The 26393-nt window shown below is 48.9% G+C and overlaps 1 protein-coding gene and 1 long non-coding RNA gene across 3 annotated transcripts in view; one reads left to right on the top strand and one right to left on the bottom strand.

The window, feature by feature from the left end:
* Positions 1–3078: 3078 nt before the first annotated feature.
* LOC102705873 lies at positions 3079–7362 on the bottom strand. Of its 2 annotated transcripts, XR_001551772.2 has the most exons (7): positions 6962–7362; positions 6772–6867; positions 6346–6430; positions 5371–6255; positions 3708–5282; positions 3516–3629; positions 3079–3445 (listed from the first exon to the last, which is right to left on the bottom strand). It is a non-coding gene; the product is annotated as an uncharacterized LOC102705873 (long non-coding RNA). The 2 variants fall into 2 exon arrangements; XR_424037.3 differs by lacking the exon at positions 5371–6255.
* A 3038-nt stretch (positions 7363–10400) lies between these two features.
* The window catches only part of LOC107305487, a 28497-nt gene continuing 12504 nt past the window's right edge, over positions 10401–26393 (top strand). The window contains exon 1 of the mRNA XM_040521769.1: positions 10401–10488. Coding sequence (XP_040377703.1) covers positions 10401–10488 — 88 coding nt within the window. The remainder of the gene's footprint in view (positions 10489–26393) is intronic.

Raw genomic sequence — 26393 nt, 5'->3', positions numbered from 1 at the left:
TGATCAAAGGCAGGTGCCACTTGCCTTTCTCTGACCCACGAGGAACTTCAGCGATGACTATGAGAAAAACCGGCGATTCGACGAGGTCAAAACCTACGACAAACAAAGCAAACAGGCAAAACAAATGCTATAAAACTACTGAAATAGAGAAACAAACTATTTTTAATGGATTCATGTCATTTTTATGGATTTAATGAAATTTGAATGGACAAAAACAGAGAATGGATGAATTAGTTATGAATTTTAGAAGTTTAACTATGTTTTTAAACTAAACAAAAAGCCTTAAATTATTTATTGCGCAAGTAATTGAAGGCATGACATTAGCACAGGAGAGAGAGGGTGTGCTGACATGGTGGGCCCACTAGTTAGTGAGCCGAGAGGGGAAAAGGGGCTGACAGTGGGGTTTAGCTGTCAGTGGAAGAGATGATGGGGGAAAGGCTGACAAAAGGGGCCCTTTGGGAAGGAGAGGCTAGCCGCGAGGCCCACGACTCAGTGATAAGGAGAGAGAAAGCGAGAGAGAGTTGATGGGAGGGGCCCACAACTTGGGTGAGAGAAACAGAATATGATGAGTGGGGTCCACCCATTACAGAGATAGAGGGCTGACAAGCTGGGCCCGATGCCCAAAAGGAGAAAAAGAGAGGAGCAAAGGAGGGAGGGAGCGGCCAGGCGATGGCGGCAGATGACCGACGAAGGCGGCAACCGACGAGCGGTTGTGGTGCTAGGTGACGGCGGTGGCACACATGTGCGGCAGCCGGTTTAAAGGCGGCATGGCGGGCGACGGGTGCGCATGAGGATGTTACGCACAACGATGAGCCGAGGGAGGGAGAGGGAGCAGGAAGGGGGAAGGCACGACGATGGTGGCCGGGAAGCGGCAGAGGACGACAACCGACAATGGTAGCGTGGGGAAATAGAGGAAGGGGAGGCAGAAGTGGTGGCTTTGGCTTGGCCCGACGGCAGCGACAGCAACCAGTGCGGGTGCGAGCACGGTGGCAAGGGAGTTGAGAAGGGGAGAGAGAGGGGGAGGGAGACGCCGACGACGACACGCACCAAGGTGACGATGAAGATGATGTCCAGCAGCGGGAGAGGTGAGCGGTGCTGGTGCAGCGGAGGCTCGAGCTGGCGAATGGGGAGTGAGCGGTGGCCGAGGGGATTTTAAAGGGGAGAAGACGGCGATCAGCGCGGCGGTTGCGGCGCGGGAGACGGGGGAGGCAGGAAGTTGGTTGGCAGTGGCGGCACGCGGGATTGGTGGCGCGAACGCGGGGAAAACAGCGGCGACGGTTGTGCCGGCGCGGCTGAGATTGGCAGCGGCCGTTACGGGTGACGCAAGGGAGGCGGCGGCGCAAGCAGACGCGGCGGCGACACGGAGGGGCGCAGGCGTGGGAGCAGTGCAAGGGTGTGTTGTGGCGAGGAACGCCGAGGCAGAGCGTGGATGCGACCAGGTGAAGCATGACCGGGACGGCACTCGGCGGCGATGAGGCGCGGCGGGGCGTGGGCACACAGCGGCGTAACACGGAGCGTCACGTGGGCGAGGCGACAGCGCGTGAGGAATGCGCGGAGGTAGAGGGCGGCAGCGGCCCATGACTACATCGGCGGCGAGGCGCAAGCGTGCGGGCCACGGTGCCAATCGGCGGCGAGACGCAGCCGGCGCAGCAGGATGCACGCGCGGCGAACACGGCGCTGAAGCGGAAGCGGAAGGGTGCGACACAGGCACATGGAGGATGGGGAGACGGCAGGCAACGAGACATCGAACGACAGCGAGGGCGCGGGCACCGGAGGTGGAGGATGGGCCCAACGGGTGGGCCCCACCTATCGGTGTCCTGAGGAGGGGGTGAAACTGGACTTGGCGTGATGTGGGCCGTGGGGAGAGGAGGGAAGTAGTGGGTCGGGCGGCGGGGCCGGTCCAGGTGGGAGAAGAAAGGAATGAGGCTGGCTGGAGAGAGGAGGGAGATGGGTTACCAACCCAACCGACTGTGAAAAAATAAAAGAGAGAAAAAGAGAGAAAGGAGGAAGGAAAAAATAGAGAGAAAAGAAAAAGGAGAAAAGAAAGGGGAAAGAGGGGGAAGGGAATAAGGGAAAAAGATGAAGATTTTGCCTCCAATTTTTGCCAATGTTTATTTAATTTATTTAACCAAATTTGATACACTGAAATTCATATTTAAATCCTCTTAATTATTTTAAGCGCTTTCGAGACATTTTAAAATATTTCGAAAAGCTTCCAATTAATTTAATTAATTTATACATGGTTTCTCCTGAACTTTAATTAATAAATTTATTTTTAATGTATTATTTAATTAAGTATTAGCTAGCGTAAAACTAAGGGCGTGACAAATATACCCTCTTAAATAGAACCTCGTCCCCGACATTCGGAAGAGCTGTTAAAGAGGTGGAGATGACCAGCCTAGAGCTGGCAAAAACGTACCTGGAACAAACTCGGGTGCCGTTGACAGCAAAATGTGAACGATGATGTGTCACATACCGTTGACGTCAAAATGTGAACGTTGACGTGTCACGCATGAGAGAAAATTTATGATTGGCCACTCCATACATTTTCTCTCCATAAAATGCCACCCTTTACATGTTCCCCATTAAAATGCCCTCCTCAGTGTAACATTCTCTATAAAATTCCATTATGATGGTTTTAGAGCTGTTCTCCTTTATTTTAGCCATCAAATGAATTGTGAAAAGACTAAAGTGCCCCTGGTCTATTTTGTAAACAAAACAGCCAGCTAGCTTGTTTTTTGAGCACCCAGCCAGCCAGCTAGCCTTAACCGGGCATGCATGCAAGCTACCAGACAGACAACAAACAAAAGAGCATATAAAAAAATCACCCGTTGCATATCAATCTTAGAAATAAACACATACATCACTTAGAAATAAGCAATCTTTAACCAACAATAATCAATCTTCAACTCAATATGAATAAACACATACATCACTTAAAAATAATCAATCTTCAACCAACAATAATCAATCTTGAACTGAATATGAATAAACACATACATCACATAGAAATAACCAATCTCCAACCAACAAAAATCAGACACAACCATTCATCATCACACAGTAAATCACATAATATATCACATAATCAATCTCAAATAGTAATAACTATTACTGAACATGACAAAAGATTTAGAAAGGACTTAATACATGAGTTCGTCTCTCAGGCCCTTCCAAAATACATGTGTTGCAGCTGTCATTTTACACATAATTAATAAGAAAAATACAACATTGAACTGATTTCACATCTCAGTAGATTCAATTGTAGCCAACTCCACATGATGCAATTAGGTTATTTTCATTTTCTTGGGAGTTACCTTTTTTTTTCTTTATAGGTTGAGATGATCCTCCAGAAGTGCTTGCTTCTCTAGACTGATTTGTTGTGTATCCAGCCCCTGCCGCTCCAGAATTAATTGTTCCTCCACCCAGTAGCATTGCAAGACGCCTGAACACACACATGAGCTAAGTTAGAGAAAAGATACAAAGATGAACACACCCTTTATGGATCCATTTACCTCCTTGTAACCATTCCGGGGCTTTCTTGCAAAATTCTATCTACATTAGTTGTTTTTTTTGGTGTGGAAGGTTCAGCTTGGTTCTTAGCTTTGGCCTTCTTAGTTTTCCTTTTCCTGTAAACATGCATACATAAAGGGTGATGTTGGATAATTTGAAAATGACATAATTTGATAAGGATAGAAAATTATTACCTTTTTGTTGTTCCATTTAGTGAGCACTTATAGCTAGCTTGCCTATGGCCTTTCTCTCCACATCTTTTGCATGTAACAGGCCCTCTGATTACTTTTTTATTTTTGGCATCACTCTTTGACCTAGTGCTACCACCAATCTCAAGGCATCCTTTAATCCTCAATTTTCTCTGTCTCCCCACACTCCTCTTCCCAAGTGGTGCACCCAAAATCAAATGGCATGTTAACCTTTGGCCAATAGGACTTATCTGGCATAGCTGGTATCTCCCTCTCATATGCAGCCTTGAACTTCTCCACTGAGTAAAACATGTCAACATAGTCTGCCAAGTTCACATTTCTCTGAGTTGTTAAAAAGGCCAATGCATGATCACAAGGTTGCCCGGTGTGTTGCCATTCCTCACAAGTGCATGTCTTTGTTGTTATTGTAACGACATGCCTTCCAAAATCCTTGCCGAAGTCTTGCACCTCGGCAGTGTGTAGACTAGCTGTAATAACCTTCAAGTGCCCTAAACCTCCTGTTCTTGCCTTTAGTTGAAGGATTACAGCTGGTAGAACCCTACCCTGAAGTCGTTCTCCAATACTCCTTCTCTTGTCCCTAGAACCATTACCTTCTCTCTTAGCCTGTCAACTAGGTCAACAACCGGGTAAGTCTTTTATTTCAGAAATCCAATTATTGAAAACTTCTGCAATATTGTTTCTGATGTAGTCAGACTTGATTGCAGTGTTGAATCCACATCTCCTCCACTTCAAACTATGATATGTGGACAACCATTTCCAAACTTTTGGGGGACCATTAGTAATAGGTGTCTTGTGCTTCTAAAACACCGCTTCCCTATAAGCTCTAGCTGCAGGGTACATATTAGCAAAAGTATTGCCATGGAACTTCTTTGAAAAATTCTTCAAAAAATGCCAAAAACATTCTCTTTGTTCAGCTTCAGGGAAAACCTTATGAACTGTATTCTCTAACCCCTTACATGCATCTGAACATATTGCAAGAGGTTCTAAATCTCCTATGGCCTTATGAAGCTGTGACATGAACCAAACCCAATTGTCCTCAGTCTTGGAGTCTATGAAACCAAATGCAACAGGATACATCCAATTATGCCCATCTATTAATGTCGCTGCAGCTAAATGACCATTCCACCTACCATTCAGATGGGTAGAATCTACACTCAAGTGAGGTCTACAACCAGCCAAAAACCCCTTAATGCAAGGACTAAATGCACAGAAAAACCTATGAAAGTATGCTCTCCCATCCACCACCTTGATATCAATTTCTATAACACTACCAGGTGATCTCTTAAGGACTTCTTCCTTCCAACTATACAACATGTAAAAACTTTCTTCCCAAGATCCATACAACTCTTTCTTTGCTTTCTCCAGCCCACACCAAACTGTATTGTAAGCCAGAGTTACATTGTGTTCATCTTGCAACCTGGTAAGTAGCTCTTTCGCACCCATGGTTGGTGAAGTCTTGAGGATGTCAAGAGCCCTGTCAGCCACCCAACCTTGCGAAGGCGTAGTTGTCCTTATCCTCATGCTAGATGTACAATTATGCTCCTCATTGTGAACTGTGACCTGCAATAAAAATGCAATGGTATCAATTGTACTGTAAGTAAGAGTAGTCATAAGTGCACTAATGCCATTTTCATGTTTGAAGTTATACCATTATAGTTTTATTATCGCTCTGTCTACGCCCAACAAGACTCCATTTACATCCTTCAGCTGCACATGTTACCATGTATCTCTCCTTATCAGTTTTAACTTTGCCCAACTCAAATTCTTAATACCAAATTGTCTCACTGCCAACCTAAATTCCTTCATTGAGGGGTATTTAGTGCCTCGATCCATACAAGGGTTGTTCTTATCATAGCTTATTACAAGCTCACCCGGTACTGAATCGGCAACAAGAATAGATGCACCCTCGGTGCCCTCATCAACTCCAAGACCACTTGCATCAACATTACTTGAACTAGGAGCATGCCCATAATTTGCGGCCCTATCATCCTCTTCTCTAAACCCTAGTAGGAGAAAAAATTGGTCATCGCTCATAACCTTAATCCTTCCCCTCATCATCCAAATTTTCCTCTATGTCCAACCTATCCCAATCAACATACTGAATTGGTTCATCTTGCAGACCTATAGTCCAGCTTGGCATTTCATAAGATGTACCCGTTGGAGGGTTTGCTTCTAAAATTGCCTCATACTCCAGACATAAAGGCATTTCATAAGATGTACCCGTTGGAGGGTTGGCTTCTGAAATTGCCTCATACTCCAGACATAAAGGCATTTCATAAGTTGTACCCGTTGGAGGGTTGGCCTCTGAAATTGCCTGGTTCTCTAGACATAAAGGCCCAATTGTAACACTATCTAGCTTTTGTGGATCTGCCCCATTCGGTGTTGTTGCCTCTGCAATTGATCCATACTCAAGACATATTGGCCCACTTGTACAACTATCTAGTTTTTCTGAACCTAAAGTTGATAGCGATGAATCTGAACTCGTCTCATAATCAACCAGCTGAACCTCTACTCTAGACTGTTCTGGATCCGCCTTAGATGAATTGAATGAACAATAGAACAGTCAAGTTAGAAATCTAACTCGATATAAATGCAAAATGGAAATGATGAAGAAAGATTTTACCCTGAGGAGGCGTCCTTTGAACTCATGCCGTTAATTTGTAACTTCCCCTTTCTACCATGCCAATCGAGTGTTCAACCTTCCAAATCTGTACATCAATCTCGGTCAACAATGTTAAATTCAGTACACTATGTTGACAAGAAAACATTGTGTTGAAACCACACAGGTTCATCTCAGGAATTCAGCAAAAAAAAAGAGAACACATATTAGTACGTGCTGGCTTAATACAGCTAATTGATCAGGATTCAGGAAAGAAGGGTTTTCAACTTGCAAAGGTTGGTAGAGCAGGCAATGGGATCATGTCATTTGGTTACATGTAGAAATAAGCTGTAAGCCTCTAAGCCGATGTTTGCAATGAAAGTTGCAGCAATAAAGCGGCATTTCCTGCCACTATCTTATTTAGAAATATGTGAGTGTAATTTGCATCACCTGAAGACCTAATTGGCCAAATCTCTGATGCTAAACACTTCAGAATTCACACACTGCAAGGTCCCAAATCTCTGATGCTACTTCAGAATTCAATCCCTGCAAAGTGCAACAAGACGCCACAATTAGGCAAAAAGAAAGCCATAATTTAGAACTCTGGATCCAAACATTATCAATAGAAGAATTCAATTACATCTGCATGGATCTAGGGGAGGCCATGGAGGCCGCGACGGCTGGGGGTGGCAGCGCCCACCAGTGGAGGCCACGCTGGCTAGGGTTGGCGGTGGCAGCCGGGGCAGTCGGGAGGTGCCGGCCTGGGGTGAAGGCGGCAGACGGGGGTCGGGTTGTCGCCGAGGTGGGAGGAGGCCGCGCCGGCCGGGGTTGAAGGCGACAGACGAGGGCCGGGGCGCCGGGAGGTCCGTGAGGCGGGAGGAGGCCGCGCTGGCCGGAGATGGCGAGGTCGAGGAGGCGGCCGGAGAGGAAGACGCCGACCTGGCTGGGGACGACGCCGCTGCGGCCGGATAGGGCACTAGGCGACGGGTCGATGGGGGCGCCGGGTGTACGCGAGAGAAGGAGACGAGAAGAGAGCCAATATGTTTCTGGATCTAGAGGGGCACAAACGACATTAAAGGTACTTGTTTGTTAACGCCAGACTTTGGCAAATCGTCGTTATGTATTGAAACACAGCTAAAGAGTGAGTTGGGCAAGAAAGGGGGAATCGGCTGGAGTCAGGAGATTGGATGCGGAGTGGTCGTAGCCGATAGAGTTCGAATCGGACGGGAATTGAAGTCCGATTGGGCCCAAGGCTTAGAGATAGATTCGGTGTTAGTTGTGAGTCCGTGTAAATTAATTAGGCTTTATCTTAATACTCAGGGCTATAAATATAAGTGCTCGGGGTCCTTGTAGAGGATCTTGAGATCAATCCAATTTGGCACATCGCCTCAAAACCGTTGACTTGCTTGAGCTTTCGGCGCGGGGTTTGTCAGCTTCGCAATATAAGTTCCTACTCATCAAAACCCGTTGATCAACTAGAAAAGGACTGTCTCGGTTAAGTCCGATCTCCTGCCTAGTTGATCGGCGGGCTGAGTTCTATTATTGCTTTAATCTGTTTTACTTTGAAGTAGTAGTAGCTCTCTATCAAGTCCATGTGGGTTCTTCTGTTCGATCTATTAGCATAGTTCTGGTTAACCTGATTCTGTCTCGGTTTGGTCCGATCAATCTGGTTTGCCGGGTTTGTGTTATCAAATTGGATCAGGGGCTCGCGAGGGCTTATTACTGGTGTTCTAGTCATCATTATCTTGAGTAATTTGTTGAATGGTTCATTAAGCTCATCGGTCTTCATATTTCTACGATTATATCGTGCTAGATTGCGTACTGTCTCGGTTAGGTCTGATCTATGAATATTTGGTACGATATGCTGATAGAGATCTGTCCGATCGGCCAAGTTTAATGAGTTGATTCACAGATTACGCTGGTTTGCTATCTTATTGATCGTGTGCTACAATAATCAGTCGATTCCATGCATAATTGTATCTAGATCTATACTGTCTGATTAGGTTCGATCTTCCAGGTTCGATATGTGAATGAATGCTATCATGCATTGTTGTTTTCTGACTTAGCCAATTGGGCATATTTATGCTTACTATCATGAAATTCTTGTAAAGCCGATCGTCTAGTCTATCGGCTAGGGTCCTGGGACGGTATCGGTTATCCGGTCGATAGCGATTTTAGGGTTAACTGTTTGCTATGCTATACCTTGTTAGTTATAGGCTCAAACTGACTGACACACCTAGTATTTCTAAGAATTAGGTCCTACACTGGAGTGGTTTAAGATTAATTCCCAGGCCTTCGTGTGTGACGCGTCAACGTTCACATTTTGACGTCAACACATTTTTTGGCATGCCCAGTGGGACCGTGTCAGGAGCCCAATTCAACCATGAGCCAGTCAAGCGTTCATCGAGTCCAGGCAAGAGCGATGGCCACGAAAAAAGTCAGCGCTGAAAACATCCTCGCTGTCACCTGGGAGAACCTCACTAACGAGCAGCAGGCCCTGGTGCAGCGACATATGGATAAATTCCAGAAGTTGTGTCTCAAGTCCTTCCGTATGATCAGGGCAGTCCGGTGAAAAAGTCTCGGCTTCCGACGCCCATCTCGGAGTCGAGAAAAGGCAGCGACCCACCCATGGAGAAGCAGCCGAATCTATAGGACATGGTAGATTCGGCAGTACACCATGCACTCATTAACCAGTCAGGGGTACTGGTAAATACCCTGTTGGGACTAATTCGGTAGGTAGCCGATGGTGCTCCTGAATGGGAGTCACATCAAAGGGGGCCTAGATACATCCCAGACGGGGAAAGGCCCTGGTATCGACAGTATAGGGATGAAAGAAATCCGAGAGATGAAGAGCCGATACCGCAACATTCTCGTGCACAGCTGGAGGAGCTCCCGGAGAGACCAAGACAACCTTAGCAAGAGAGGACTCCACCCAGGTATGCTCGGCACGCCGATCCGTACCATCGGGATAACCAGCAGCACAACCCACCTCCGGCGTGGCCACATCGGCAGGAGCCGATGTATAAAATCCAGATCCGTTTGCCCGACCCTGTGCCCGGGGGGCAGTTCAGGGATGAAGACTGGACAGACCACATAGCCGAAGTTAAGCAAGAGCACTTCGGCCTAAGGCCGAGGGAGCAAACTACTATGTATCGGCACCCATATCCGGGATGGCTCGAAAGGGTGCCGCTACCACACCGGTACAGGGTGCCGGATTTCTCCAAGTTCTTCGAGCAAGATGGTACATTGACCATTGAACATGTAAGTCGATTCCTAGCCCAGTGCGACGAAGCATCGGCTAAAGACGCGCTCAAAGTGCGCTTCTTCCCTCTATCACTGTCTGGATCGGCCTTCACGTGGTTCTCATCCTTACCACCGAATTCGGTCGGGAGCTAGGCCGATCTCGAGAAATAGTTCCACAAATATTCTTCGCAGGGGTACAAGAGATGTCCCTGACCGATCTCACTATAGTAAGACAGAAGATGGACGAGTCGGTCCATGACTACGTCCAGAGGTTCTGCAACGAGAGAAGCCGTTGCTATCGGCTAAATCTGAGTTACCAACGGTTGGCCGAGCTACCATTCCAGGGTTTGCTTGGCCAGATCAGGGAAAAGTTCTCGGCTCAGGAGTTCGAGAGCGTAGCCCACCTCGTACAAAAGGTATCGGCCCACGAAATCCGATGCCAAGAGGCTAGAAAAGACAAATTTCAGTGCCGACTCACATACCTAGCTGAAGAGTCATCGGATTCTGACATCGATGAATCCGACATAGTCCTGGCAGAATGGACCAGGAATAAAAAGCCGGTGAATTGTCCCTAGGTCAAGGGGGCAAAGGAGACAGAGAAGTTTGACTTCGATGTCAATAAAGCCGATAAAATCTTCGACCTCCTGCTACAAGAGAAGCACATCCAGCTGCCGGCAGGGCATGTTATAACATCGGTTGAAGAGTTGAAGAAGAAAAAGTACTGCAAATGGCACAACTCCGTCTCTCACCACACAAACGACTGCCAAATCTTCTGGCGTCAGATCCAAGTGGCGGTTGAACAATGCCATATCAAGTTTGAAGAAACCAAAAAGCCGATGAAAATATACGGGCATCCCTTCCCCGTCAACATGGTCTATACTGACATCGGCTACGGGTCAAGCAGCAGTTCGAGCAGACGTCCAGGTACGAACAATATCACGTCCACTTCAGTGATGAACAGGTACCATCGGTGCTACAAGAGGAACCAAAGGCACGACGAGTAGACCCAATATGACGATTACTAGGACTGTCCGTTTTTCCAATACTTCTAGGAAGAAAGGATATGGCCCCCGTCCAAAGAGGACTACCCCGAATGCAACCCCGAGGAGCGGGATTACACCAGCCGACAGCCACGCCCAAGGAGATCGAGGATGCCACCAAGATTGACACGGCGCCACGTGCCGGTGCACGACAGGCTGGGTCCTCGGGAGCAAGACTATGACGAGGAGGAAATCAGGCAGTACTACAATGACCAAGAGCAGCAACCACCGATGAAGCCCAACCAGTGGTGTCCTAGTGGTTTGTTCACCAAAAAACCAGAAGTGACGGTTGCAACGGCTCCACCAACGCAAACTACAACAGCAGCAAGATGAAGAGCAACCACCGGCACCCAAGAAGACTCGTAAAGAGTGGCGCATCAAGTTAGAAGTCCACAAACCATCGGCCAACGTAAACATGGTGGTTATACTACCAACAGAGTACAGGGTTGATTGGTCCGACGACGAAACAGAGGAGGCGATGGCCCAGCTCGTGCTACCTCCGCAACCAGCCGTCTTTGAGAAGCTGGCAGAGAAAGATCATCGGCACCTTCGACCGTTGTACATCTAGGGGCACGTCGATGGGAAGCCGATGGCCAAAATGTTAGTCGACGGTGGTGCGACGGTACATCTAATGCCCTACTCCACATATAGGAAGCTGGGTAAAACCCCCGAAGATCTTATCAAGACCAACATGATGCTAAAAGACTTCGGGGGCAATTCATCCTAGTAAACACCTTGACCGGGGCAGTCGACGACTTAGACGGGAAACTAGGTCAAGGATTTATGTCGGCCGATAAGCTAGAAGAAATAGACATAGGACCTAGAGACAGGCGAAGGCTGACATACATAAGTGCAAACCTGACCCCGAATTTTCGGGAAGAATTAATAAAGTTGTTAAAAGAGTATGTCAACTGTTTTGCATGGGAATATCATGAGATGCTAGGACTAAGCCGATCGATTGTCGAATATCGGCTCCGATTAAGCCAGGCTATCGGCCCTTCAAACAACCACCAAGGAGGTTCAAACCCGACATGTATGAACCGATAAAGGCAGAGATCACCAGTCTATACGATGCCAAGTTCATCCAGCCTTGTCGGTATGCAGAGTAGGTTTCCAACATCGTCCTGGTGCTCAAGAAAAATAGCAAGCTTCGGGTATGCGTGGATTTCAAAGACTTGAACAAGGTAACCCCAAAGGATGAGTACCCAATGCCAGTAGCCGATCAGTTAGTAGACGCGGCCTTAGGACACAAGATGATAAGCTTCATGGATGGCAACGCCGGCTACAATCAGATATTCATGGCAGAAGAAGACATCCATAAGACAGCTTTCAGATGCCCAGGGGCAATCGGCTTGTTCGAATGGGTCGTAATGACATTCGGACTTAAGAGCGCTGGGGCCACCTATCAGAGGGTCATGAACTACATCTTTCATGACCTGATCGGCTCTCTAGTGGAAATTTACATAGATGATGTGGTGGTCAAATCTGGAACAGTAGAAGAGCACCTGGGCAACCTTTGGTGCGTACTAGAGAGGACAAGGCAATATAGACTAAAGATGAATCCAACCAAATGTGCCTTTGTTGTGTCAGCTGGAGAGTTCTTAGGGTTCATGGTGCACGAGAAAGGAATTGAGATAACAAAAGGATGTCTCCAAGGGATAAATGACACTTAACCTCCAGAGGACAAGACAAAATTACAAATCCTTGATCGGCAAGATTAATTTCATACGGAGATTCGTATCAAATCTGTCTGGAAGAATCAAACCCTTCTCTCCTTTGCTGAAATTAAAAGCCGATCAAAAATTCTCGTGGGGGAGAGTCACCAGAAAGCCTTTGACAGGATCACAGAGTACTTAAAGAAACCTCCAGTCATCATGCCACCCAAAAAAAGGGTACCCTTCAAACTTTATTTATTAGCCAATCAGAAGACTATCGGCTCGGTATTGATACAGGAAGTAGAAGGCAAGGAGAGGGTGGTATATTACCTAAGCAGAAAACTGTTGGATGCCAAAACCAGGTACCCAGAAGTCGAGAGGTTGTGCATGTGCTTGTATTTCACGTGCACCTAATTGAGGCATTACCTGTCGGCGGCCGAGTGTATAGTACTATGCAAAGCCGACGTGATCGAATATATGCTATCGGCCCCAGTTCTGAAAGGAAGGATGGATAAATGGATTCTGGCACTAACAGAATATGACCTGAAATACGAGTCGGCCAAAGCAGTAAAAGGACAGGTGATGGCTGACTTCATAGTTGAACACTACAAGGAGGCCGATTATGTTGAAATCGTACCTTGGACTGTCTTCTTCGATGGATCCATCTGCAGGCATGGGTGCGCCATCGACCTGATGATAATCTCACCTCGAGAGGCATGCTTCCAGTTTGCATACACGATCAAGCGTATCGGACCAACAATCAGGCCATGTACGAAGCGCTAATCAAAGGCTTAGAACTGCTGATGGAAATAGGTGCCGAAGCAGTTGAAGTCATGGGGGATTCTCAGTTGGTGATCAAGCAACTATCTGGAGAATATAAATGCAGAGACGATGTCCTCAAAACCTACCATGAAGTCGCCAAAGGATTGCTAGGAGATTTCAGGCGAGTCACGTTGAACCACATTCCTCGAGAGCAGAACGCCAAAGCAAATTCCCTCGCCCAAGGAGCATCCGGTTATCGGCCGATGACCTCAGAAACAGAAGCAGAGATAGCACAATTAGAGCAGACAGAGGAAGCAAGTATAGCATGCGCTGAAGCCGATGACCAGCGACAAGAAATTATCGACTATCTAAAAGACCCGTCATCATCAGCCAATAGAAAAGTCAGGTACAAAGTGCTCAAACATGTGCTACTCGAAGACTTGTTATACTATAGGACGATTGACGGAGTGCTCTTGAGATGCTTAGACAAGGAAGAAGCCAAAGTAGTAATGTGCGAGGTGCACGATGGCATATGCGACACTCATCAATCGGCCTACAAGATGAAGTGGTTGCTACAGAGAGTAGGGTACTATTGGCCAACCATGCTGGAGGATTCCTTCACGTACTACAAGAGCTGTCAAGACTGCCAAAAGTTTGGAAACGTGTAGAGATCTTCAGCATCGGCTATGAACCCGATCATCAAACCTTGGCCGTTCAGGGGCTGGGGCATCGACATGATCGGGCAAATATACCCTCTGTCAAGCAAGGGACACAAGTTCATACTGGTAGCTACGGATTACTTCACCAAGTGGGTCGAAGCCATACCACTAAAAAGAGTGACTTCGGCCGATGTAATTAATTTCGTAAAAGAACATATCATATAGAGGTTCGGAATTCCTCAGACAATAACCACCGACCAAGGATCAGTATTCATCTCAGAGGAGTTCCAACAGTTTGTTGCCGGTATGGGAATTAAGCTTCTCAATAAATATCCTTACTATGCTCACGCTAATGGATAGGCAGAGGCCTCAAACAAGAGTTTGATCAAACTAATAAAGAGAAAGATAGCCGAACAACCTAGGAGATGGCACACCTCCCTAGCTGATTTGCTCTGGGCTTATCGGATGGTATGTCACTGTTGACGCTGAAAATGATAATCAACGGTCACACACGTAGGCCTGGGAATCAATCTTAGACCATTCCAGTGCAGGACCTAATTCTTAGGAATACTGGATGTGCTAGTCAGTTTGATCCTGTAACTGACAAGATATAACATGAAAAAACAGTCAACCCCGAAATCGCTCTCGGCCGGATAGCCGATACCGTTCTAGGACCCTAGCCGATAGATTAGATGATCGGCTTCTCAGGAATTTTGTTATAACAATTATAAACATGCCCAATCGGCTAAGTCAGAAGTAGGATAAACACCGAACAGCCCAATCAATCAACTAATCTCAAAAGATCGGACCGAACCGAGACAGTCTTAAGATTAATCGATCGATCGGACCATCGTAGAGCTTATCTTACAAGAGATCGACAGCCGATATAGGACTAGATGTGGCATCAGATACAAACTAGGATGCTATACCAATTATTAACATGAAACAATAACGACTAATAACATGCATACTTATATCAGACCTAGAAGATCAAATCTAATCGAGACAGTACAGATCTAGGCACAATCATACATGGCATCGGTAGAATATTATATCATGCAAATAACAAGATAGAAAACCAACGTAATCCATCAATTAAACCATCAAACTCAGCCGATCGGACAAACTTCTATGGACATATCATACCAAACATACATAGATCAGACCTAACCGAGACAGTACATAGTTTCGCATGATATAGCCATAGAAACATGAAGATCGGTGAATTTAACCAACTAATCAGTGGATTACTTAAGATAATGCTGGCTAAAACTCCAGCGATAAGCCTCTACGCACCCTCAACCCAATCCGACAACGCAGATGTAGCAAACCAGATTGATTAGACCGAACCGAGATAGAATCAGGCCAACTGGAACAACGTTACCAGATTGAAAAGAAGAATTCGTAGAGACTTGAACGAGCACTAATACTACCTCAAACTTAAAGTAGATCAAAGCAGTAATAGAACTTAACCCGCCGATCAACCAAGCAGAAGATCGGACTTAACCGAGACAGTTCTGTCTTAGTTGATCGACGGGTTTTAACGAACTAGAACTTACGTTGCGAAGCTGACAAACCCCGCGCCGAAAGCCCAAGCAAGTCGAAGATTTGAGGTGATGCGCCAAGTTAGATTGAACTGCTGATAATTTACAAGGACCCCAGGCACCTATATTTATAGCCCCGGGAAATAACTAACCGGATAAAAATCCGCTACTACCTAACTTTACATTGTCCGGACTGTAATTAAATAATAGAATCCTAAATAAACTTTGAGATAAATCCTAATTAATCTACACGGACTCACAGTTAAATACCGAACCTATCTCCAAGCTTTAGGTCCAATCGAACTCCCATCCTTGTCCAATCTGGATTCTATCGGCCACCACCACATTGCACCCAGCTTTCCTGTCTCCAGCCGATTCGAGCCTTCCTATCCAATTCGGTCTTCAACCGTGTCTCAATCAATAACGACTATTTGCCAAAATCTGGCAATAACATGCCCCCAAATTTTGGAATAATTCATTGTTCCGAAATTTCTTCTTTTGTAACCGATTTCCGCCATCGGCTCAATCTGTTGTAACGGTATAGTCTCAACGGATCCCCTGTTTTATCGCACTATGCCAACGGTCACTTTTCGTCGCTTGCGTAATAAGCTTTCCCCCTTTCCAGACTTAACTATTTCTCACCATTGCCTCCTTCTTCCCTGAGCTCCGGCGATCCTTACCCCCGCATTCAGCACGCTCACCCTTCTCTCAAGCTTGCTCTTTCCGCACGAAATCACCAAGTCCATCGCTGGGCCACCACGTTCCACGCTCCGGGCAACCCTTCTGCCTCAAGGTACAACCCTTCCCACGTCTCGAGCCTTTGTCAGCAGCAATGGCCTCAACGAGCTCTTCACCGGATACCCCGTACGAAGTCCCCGAGGCAAGTTCTCATCCTAGCACCATTTTCGCTTTCCGCCATTGAATACCCTGTTCTCTGAACCGAGGGTTTACTGTTAGCAAATTTTCCTCGTACCACGCCATTGATCGGCATGTTAACCGATTCCTTCTCCGCATTGCTTTTTTTCAGCAACTTAAAAACCAGATCATAATTGCTAGCCCAAACCCTAGGTTTTACTTTCTTGGCCCAATGGGGAACCCTGACCTAGTAGACATCATATGCTCTGGGGCCAATAGGATACCTTTTAAGAATGCCCAATTGAGTGCCTCTGACTAGAATCAGTCTTTTCATTCCTTTCCCACTCCCTCGAATGGTTGGAGAGATTGGTACAATCGGTTGTACAAGACCTATGGTACCCAATGGGAAAAATTGGACATCAACCACTGTATATGCCTTAGCCTTTCTGAGATGGAAAAGGATGAACCCTTGCTAGCCACGGCATCTTACTTTTGGTCCGATGCCTTGAACGCATTCATATTCGGCCACGGGATACTCACTCCCACCCCTATGGACATCCTGATGTTAACTGGCCTGAATATTATGGCGCCTGTAAACCCTTTGAACCTAAGAGGCACCTTCCAGCATCGGCTGCAGACTAAAGGTGTTGGAGGTTGGTCAGGATACATCTCCTCCCACCGCAAGGACTCCGGGACTGCCGATCATAGAGAGCGCAGCGCCTTCCTAAACCTATGGCTAGAGAGATTTGTTTTTTGCGGACAAACTCTAGGCCCTACAACCAACTTCGAGAACATGGCAGAACGCTTAGCCGACGGAGGTCCCGTTCCCCTTGGCCAGTACCTACTTGGAGCGGTATACCAGATGCTTCACCAAGTAACCTCCAAGCTATCAGCTAGCCAACCGGTTGGACACATCGCTGGCCCATGGTGGTTTCTCCAGCTGTGGCTGCGTGTCACGCCCGGAGTTTTGTCCTAAGCCTAAAATCGTAAAAAGAAATTCGTAAACAACAATCGGCTTAATTAACTCAGGAAGAATCCCCCTAAAAGAACTTAACTCAATTAAATCGAGGCTCGCAAATCGACTAACTGGATTTAAATTTAAATTGCAGAAGAATAAAATTTGATCAAACAAATTAATTTAAAACTCGGGAAAAGTGGGGTTTTCCTTTTTCCCTCCTTTTTCCTTTCTTTTTCCTTTCCTTCTCAAATTGGGCCGAAGTCCAATTTTCCTCCCTTCCTTTTCTTTTTCCTTTTTCTTTTTCCTCTCCTTCCTTCCCGGGCCGGCCCAGCCGACCGGCTCCAGCTTCCCCCTCTCCGCGCGCACCCCGCCTGGGCCGCTGCCCCGGCCCAGCTCGCCGCGCCGCACTCGCCCGCGAGTCCGCGCCGCCTCCCTCCTCCCTCGCGCCACTGACAGGTGGGGCCCACCTGTCAGCGACCGAAACCCCGCCTCCGCGTCGCGCCGCGCCGAGTCCGAGTCCACGCCGCCGCCGCAACCGCCGCCGCCGCAACGGCCGCCGCCGAGACCGCGTCACGCCCGACTCGGTCTCCAACCTCCGCCCCGCCCTAGCCGGTGCCGCCACCCTATAAATCCCGAGCCGCCGCGCGCCGTCGCCCACTTTTTGCCTCCGCCCGAGTCGCCGCCGCGCTGTCGTCGTTCGCCGCCGCCGGTGGATTCCGTCGCCAGCCGCCGGTCGTCGTCGTCCAGCTGCGTCACCGCCTCCGTCTCGCTGTCGCCAACTTGCTGCCGCCCTCGTCGCCGCCAGGGAGTCTCCCCAGTGCCGCGCATCCCTTCGCCGCCCGGTCGCCGCCGCGTCCGGCCTCCTCGCCGTCGCCAACCGATCTCCGCCGCCACCGTCGATCTTCCGCTCCTTCCCGCGTCACCACCTTTGCCTCAATCTCGCCGACTCGTCCGCACAGTCGCCGCCGCTGGTGAGAGTCTCCATCCTCCTCCCCTCTCTCTCTTCCTTCCCGACCGACCGCCGCCGAGCCGCACGCCGTCGCCGGACAGGTGCGGAGCACCTCCCCGCCGTCGCCTGCTGCGGTCGTCGTCGCCTTCGCGAGACCGTCATCTATCCGCCGTCACCTGTGCTCGTGCGTGCCCGCGCCCGCCGCTCGTTCGCCGTCGCCGTGCCAGTCCGCTGTCGTCGCCTTGCTCGGTTGCGCCGCGTGCGCTACCGTCTCGGTTGTTCGCCGTCGCCGTCGCACCGTCGTCGCCGTGCCGTGCGCCGTCGCCGGGCATCGCCGCTCTCGCCACCGCTAGCTCAAGCCACCGGCCGCGCTCATCCCCTCTGTCACGCCCAGAAATTTACACCAAATTTCTGAACAATACCATGCATTAAATCTCGGTCCAGGAATCAGCCCGAGTACACAGTATTACAAATTAATATACAGTTCCACGACTTAAAAACAAATAAAAACAATTATCTATCGAAATGCAGCGGAAAAAGAAAAACAAGACTAGACCATCTAATCTTCAGCTTCAGCTGGCGATGACGGCTCCACACCACAGGCATTCTTGACGGCGGACTGAACCTTACTTCAACCTTCGGAACAACCTTCTTCTGACACAGACTCTGGCACTTGCTCTGGTGGGAGATGCCCGCCGACGACGACCGGGGCGGTAGCAAGTCGGCGACGGCGAGGCGGAGGTGATGACGCGGCTGGACGGCGACGACGGGCGGCAGTGGGCACAATCGCACGTCGGCGGCGAACGGCGGGGCACAGCGGCGGCTTGGTGGCGGAGGGGAAAACAGCGGCGACGCGGCGGCAGGGAGGGGATTTATAGTGTGGCGGCGCCGACTAGGGCGGGACGGAGGTTGGAGATCGAGTCGGCGACGCGGCGAACTCGGCGGCGGCGGTTGCGGTGGCAGAGCGGTGGGCGGAGGAGTCGGGGCGGCGGCGGACTCGGCTGGCGCGGCGCGGCGCGGGCGCGGGCTGGCGCGGGCTGGCGCGGAGGCCGGTGGCCTGCTCGGCTGGGCCGGCCGAGGGGAGAGGTGGTGGTGGGCCGGCTCGGCTGGGCCGGCCCGGGAAGGAGGAGAGGAAAAAGAAAAAGGAAAAAGAAAAGGGAGCAAAATTGGACTTCGGACCAATTTGAGAAGGAAGGGAAAAAGAGAGGAAAAAGGAAAACCCCACTTTTGCCGAGTTTTAAATTAATTTGTTTGATCAAATTTTATACTTCTGCAATTTGAATTTAAATCCAGTTAGTCGATTTGGAACCTCGATTTAATTAAATTAATTCCTTTAGAGGGATTTTTCCTGAGTTAATTAAACCAATTGTTATTTACGAATTTCTTTTTACGATTTAGGCTTGGGATAAAACTCCGGGCATGACAAATCCACCCCCCTTAACAGAATCTCGTCCCCGAGATTCGGAGGAGCTGTTAAAGATGTGAAGATAAGCAGCCTAGAGTTGGCAGAACTTACCTGGAACAAACTCGGGTGCGGCTTGAGTTTCCTTGGCTGAGACTTGGTTGACTTGGGCTTGCATGAATCCTGGTTTGTTGCGTCTTGGCTGTGGACACTCCTTGGCGAAGTGACCCGGTTTGTTGCAGTTGAAACAGACCCCTGGCTTCTAAGCTGGTGTTGTCTGGTTTGGCGGTGGCAGTGCTGATAAGGGCTGCAGTTGTCCTCCATTGTTGTCGTTGTCATGGGGGATACAGTTGCTTGGGTTGAAAGGTCGGTGTTGACGAACAATCAGTGTCGAAGACCCCTGTTGTTGTCCAAAGTGCAAACGTGGCTTTTGGTTCTTTCCTGTGTTGACTTGTTCCGCTTTTCTCTTGCGATCCATCTGGTTGCACTAGTCCTCCTGGCAGATTGCTTTGTCTACTAACTTCTCAAAGTCCGCAAAATCCCTTGAGATCAGCTGCTTGGTCAGGTCATCATCCAATCCTTCGAGAAACTTCTCTTGTCTTTCAGCATCGGTGCGCACATCTTCCGGGGCATAACGTGCAAGGCGGTTGAACTCATGGAGATACTTCGTAACTGTCATGTCCCCTTGTTGTAGATCACAAAACTCACGCTTCTTCTGTGCTACTATTCCATCTGGCACGTGGGCTTTCCAAAAACTATCACAGAACTCGTCCCATGTGATATCCGTAGTGGCAGTCCGAGTAGCCAAAAGGTTATCTCACCAAGTGGAGGCGGGTCCCATCAGTTGGTGAGTCGCGAAAGCGACCTTCTCTTGATCACTGCACTCCAAAAGATCCAGCTTCTTTTCGATTGCATGTAGCCAGTCATTCGCTTCCATCGGGTTGGTTGTGCTTGCAAACGTCGGCGGTCGAACTCGAAGAAACTCTGATAACCTTGACTGTGCTGGCGGTGGTCCTTGGTGTTGATTCTACTGCTAATTCGTCAAAAGCTGCATCATCTGTTGGTGTTGTTGTTGCATCTGTTGCATCATCATGGTCATCATCTGAGCCTGGTTGGCTAGAACTTGGGCAATCATCGGGTCCTCTTGTTGCGGCGGTGGTGATCCATTGCATGAACCTTCACGGTTTTCTTGACTTCCAGTTGCTCCAATGTTGTTGCGGTTACTGTTCCTTGTGTTCACCATCTTCGGAGCAGAAGGAGAAAACAAAGGCAGAGGAGAAAACTAAGCAAAGGGCTTTTCTTGAATTACTCGAGTGAAATTTTCTGATCTTGATTAAAACACTTAAAAGAGCACCCAACTCCTGGTGGTACGACCATAACGCCTCCACTACTTGTTATGGTGAACCGCTAACCCCAAAACAAACCTACACACACAAAAACTACCAAGCAACGACTAAAAGACAATGCTAGGGTAACGTCTACGGCTCGAAACGGCTGCGACGACTGAAGAAGCAAAGCTTGACTCTTCAACGACTCCATCTTCAACTTGAGAGCGACGCTTGGAGTAGCGCAGACCTGACTCTTCACTGCTGGCAGAACCTGACTCTTCGGTCTTGACACTTGATCAGCTGAAGTTGCTGACGACTGCTGCGACGAAGGCACGGGCTCGTCGATGGGATGACACACATATAGAGAGATCAAGGCTTGAGAAGCAAGTATGCTCACTAAATTTTCAAAACCAAAAGACTCGACACCTTTTTTTTCAAAACAACTGACGACTCAAATTTTGCAAAACCTAATGCATATGACAGAAGGCTCCTAGGGTTTCCATTTGGCCCATCCTACGATCAAGATTGGCTCTGATACCAACTTGTCACGCCCAGAAATTTACATCAAATTTCTGAACAATAGCATGCATTAAATCTCGGTCCAAGAATCAGCCCGAGTACACACTATGACAAATTAATACACAGTTCCACGACTTAAAAACAAATAAAAACAATTATCTATCGAAATGCAGCGGAAAAAGAAAAACAAGACTAGACCATCTAATCTTCAGCTTCAGCTCGCGATGATGGCTCCACACCACAGGCATTCTTGACGGCGGACTAAACCTTACTTCAACCTTCGGAACAACCTTCTTCTGACACAGGCTCTGGCACTTGCTCTGGTGGGGGAAAAATTAAGCAGGGCTGAGTACAAACCACCGTACTCAACAAGTAACACCCAAGAGAGGAGAATAATGAATGCAATAGGGTAACAAGGATAGGCTAAGGTTAAATTGCACAAAGCTGCAGTAATTTAGCAAAACAATAGATAAAATAAACTGAAATAAAAGTAAAGTAACACTTAAAATAAACATCCACTGTTCAACGTTACACCACGTTGCAACAGGCCCAAACCACTGTCGAACGTTACACCACGTAGCGACAGGGTCAACCCTCTGCCCAACGTTAAACCACGTTGCGACAGACCCAAACCACTGCCAACGTTACACCACATTGCGCAGGGTCAAACCAGTTCCAAGATTAAGAAAATTATTAAAAGGGGTTCAACTAATCCCAGTGAGTCTGTCAGTTCGCCCAATAACCGCGGGCACGGCTATTCGAATAGTTTTACTCTGCAGAGGTGTACAACTTTACCCACAAGACATGGCTGCCAAGCATGTTACCATGCCCCAACGTATCACCACGATACCTCAGTACGGAAACCATGATAAGACCTTTCACCTAACCCTCCCTAGACAATCGCACCACACTTCAGGTTTCACCCCCTCCTTTACACCAAGTCGGGCAGTCCCCTCTTGTGTCTTGGTAGATCCGGAAGCAGCAGAGGCTTTCGTTACACCACGATTCCCGTCCATACTCCATCACGCCTACCCTTGCCTCGGTACGTCGAATAGGGACAAGCTAGATTACGAGTCTCACCGTTGCCCATTCTGGCTTATGGTTAGTACGTGTAAGACCTTCAGGGTTTCCTGAGAACCGGTCCTTAATTGCCATGGGCACGACTCTCAAAACCATGCACCCACAGCCCACCATAAGCAATATCTTAGTTGTATTAATCCACAACGGGAAATTAATAATGATTACAACCATTAAAAGTCTATCAAAGTTTAATCCGATAATTAAATAAGAATTGGTGAGCTACTTGAACTAAGCATGGCTAAGCATTGCCTACCCTAAGTCTAGTCAAATTAACCCTGGGATGACAATAATAATAAATGGGGATCAACGGGTATAAAGGTAAATGCCCAACAGATAAATAAAGTAACACATTTGAATACAATGCATGTTTGAATGTCAAAGCGGTGGATTTTATAATCATAGGTTCAATATGATCAAAGAAGGGTGCTGTCACGCCCAGAAATTCCTCACACGAATTTCTGAACTTAATTGTGTATTGAATCCTGTCCAGGACCAGTCAGGGTACACAAAAAGACAATGTTGATTACATAACCAGCGTTCTTAGAAACAACTGAAAATTACACTTATTCTAGCGGAAATGCAGCGGAAAGAAAAAGGTAGACTAGCTCCAGCAGGTACAGCTCTAGTCCACAGGCAACGCTTCGACGGTGGAACAGCTCACTCCTGAGAGGCACCTCCCTCTGACTCGACTTCAAGCTCTGGGGTGGGAAAGTTAAGCAAGGCTGAGTACAAACCAACGTACTCAACAAGTAACACGGACAAGGGGGAAATAAATGATGCATAGGGATTAACAAGGACAGGCTAAGGTTGGTTGCAATAAAGCAGCAGTTAAACAAATAACAGAGATTGAAAAGAAAATACAGGTAAATAAATACAGTAAAGGATAAGTAAATAACAGTTGTAAAATACCACAACACTGTCCAACGTTACACCACGTTGCAACAGGCCTAACCACTACTCAACGTTACACCACGTTGCAGTAGTCCTGAGTGACAACCATTTTACTCAAGTTATTAGAGGTTCACTAATCACAGTGAAGCTGGAAGCTCGCCCGTAACCGTGGGCACGGCTATTCGAATAGTTTATACACTGATCAGAGGTCACTTCAGGTTTCACCCCCTCCTTTACACCAAGTCAAGCAGTCCCCTCTTGTGCCTTGGCAGATCCGGAAGCAGCAGAGGCTTTCGTTACACCACGATTGCCCGTCCATACTCCATCACGCCTACCCTTGCCACGGTACGTCAAATAGTTCAAAGTCATGCTTCAAATCCCACCTTACCCATTTCGGCATGTGGTTAGCACTTAATTACTTCCAGGGTTTCCCGTGATTCGGTCCTTAATTACCATGGGTGCGACTCTCAAAACCATGCACCCACAGCCCACCATTATCAATATTTTAGTTGGCAATAACCCGAACCAGGTAATGAAACAATATCTCAGCTATTAAGAACTAAGCATGATTAAAGGTGATCCCAATGAGCTATTTGTTCTAAGCACGCCTAAGCATTAACCTAGACCTAACTCTAATCAATTTACCCCTGGTACAGCAATGAATAGAGTCGGATAAACAACGGCATAATAATAAGGTTTACCCGAAAAAAAATAAATACAGTAAATACTTTAATTAAAACAATGCATATTTGAATTAATAAAGCGGGGAATTTGCAATAATGGGTTCAATATGATCAAGGATGAGTGTCACTTGCCTTGCTCTGGCCCTTGGGGAACTTCGGCGACGAACTCGAAGTAAACTGGCTCTTCGACGGGGTCCGAATCAAAGCGACAAAGCACAAAAATAAATAAACAGGCACAAACTCTACTGAAACAGCAAAAGAAACTATTTTTAATGGATTCTTGACAATTTTATGAATTTAATGAAATTTGAATGGACCTAAACGGAGACTAGATGAATTACTTATGAATTTTAGAAGTTTTCTGGGTTTTTAGACTAAATAGAAAAGTCCTAAATCAATTATTGCGCAATTAATGGGGCTGCTGACGTCAGCGAGGAGAGAGGAGGCTGACGGTTGACGGGTGGGGACCACCTGTCGGTGAGAGAGGGGGGAGGAAGAGACTGACACGCGGGCCCGGGGAGGAGAGAGAGGAAGGGAGGGCGCGGTGTGACTGACGAGTGGGGCCCACTCGTCAGTGAGGCTGGAACAGAGAGGAGGGGGAAAACGCGGCCGGCGGCGGGAGCGACGGGCGACGCGGCGGCGGCGACTCACGGCGACGGCGACGACGGTGCGACGGCGACGATGCGACGGCGACGATGGCGCGACAGCGACAACGGCAGCAGCACATGGCGCGGGGCCGAGCGCGGGCGCACGGCGACGACGGCACGACGGCGACGACCGGCGACGAGCGCGGGTGCGGACGGGCGCGGGCGGCGGCGGCTAGACGACGGCGTCGCGAAAGCGACGACGACCACAGCGAGTGGCGGCGAGGAGGAGCTCCGCACGCGTCCGGCGACGGCGTGCGGCTCGGCGGCGGCGGCCGGGAAGGGGGAGAGGGAGGGGAGGAGGAAGGGGATTCTCACCGGCGGCGGCGAACACGCGGGCGAGTCGGCGAGATCGAGGCGAAGGTGGCGGCGCGGGTAGGAGCGGAAGATCGCGGTGGCGACGGAGATCGATCGGCGATGGTGAGGAGACCGGGCGCGACAGCGACCGGGCGGCGAAGGAGTGCGCGGCGCTGGGGAGACTCCCTGGCGGCGACGAGGGCGGTAGCAGGTCGGCGACAGCGAGGCGGAGGCGGTGACGCAACTGGACGGCAACGACCGGCGGCTGGCGGCGGAATCAACCGGCGGCGGCGAACGACGACAGCGCGGCGGCGGCTCGGGCGGAGACGGAAAGTGCGCGACGGCACGCGGCGGCTCGGAATTTATAGGGTGGCGGCACCGGCTAGCGCGGGGCGGAGGTTGGAGACCGAGTCGGGCACGACGCGGTCTCGGCGGCGGCCGGTGCGGCGGCGGCGGTTGCGGCGGCGGCGCAGACTCGGATTCGGCGCGGCGCGGCGTGGCGCGGGCGCGGGCTGGCGCGGAGGCGGGTTTACTGTCGCTGACAGGTGGGCCCCACCTGTCAGTGGCACGAGGGAGGAGGGAGGCGGCGCGGACTCGCGGCGCGGGCGAGCGAACGAGCTGGGCCGGGCGGCGGCCCAGGCGGGGGCGCGCGCGGGGAGGAGGCCGGAGGCCGGTCGGCTGGGCCGGCCGAGGGGAAACGGGCCGGCTCGGCTGGGCCGTCCCGGGAAGGAAGGAGAAGAAAAAGAAAAAGGAAAAGGAAAAGGAAGGGAGGAAAATTGGACTTCGGCCCAATTTGAGAAGGAAGGGAAAAAGAAAGGAAAAAGGAGGGAAAAAGGTAAACACCACTTTTGCCGAATTTTAAATTAATTTGTTTGATCAAATTTTATACTTCTGCAATTTGAATTTAAATCCAGTTAGTCGATTTGCGAGCCTCGATTTAACTGAGTTAATTTCTTTTAGAGGGATTTTTCCTGAGTTAATTAAGCCAATTGTTATTTACGAATTCCTTTTTACGATTTAAGGCTTAGGACAAAACTCCGGGCGTGACAGGTGCCACTTGCCTTGCCTAGACCCACGAGGAACTTCGGCGACGACTTCGAGAACGAACGGCGCTACGACGGGGTCAAAACCTACGACAAACAAGGCAAAACAAGAAAAACAGGCTACAAAACTACTGAAACAGAGAAAGAAACTATTTTTAATGGATTCTTGGCAATTTTCTGGATTTAATGAAACTTGAATGGACCTAAACGGAGACTAGATGAATTACTTATGAATTTTAGAAGTTTTCTGGGTTTTTAGCTAAACAGAAAAGTCCTAAATCAATTATTGCGCAATTAATGGGGCTGCTGACGTCAGCGAGGAGAGAGGAGCTGACGGCTGACAGGTGGGGGCCACCTGTTGGTGGGAGAGAGGGGAAGTGGGCGGCTGACACGCGGGCCCGACCGAGAGGGAGGGGCTGATGGGTGGGACCCGCTGGCCAGTGAGAGGGAAACAGAGAGGGGAGGAGGGGAGCGGCTGGCGACGAGCGGCGCGACGGCGGGCGGTGACGGCGCGGCGGAG

The sequence above is a fragment of the Oryza brachyantha genome, chromosome 3, assembly GCF_000231095.2.
Source record: "Oryza brachyantha chromosome 3, ObraRS2, whole genome shotgun sequence".
In the NCBI taxonomy this organism is placed as follows: Eukaryota; Viridiplantae; Streptophyta; class Magnoliopsida; order Poales; family Poaceae; genus Oryza; species Oryza brachyantha.
Note: the sequence above shows the minus strand (reverse complement) of the source record. Positions and strands in the feature narration are given on the sequence as shown.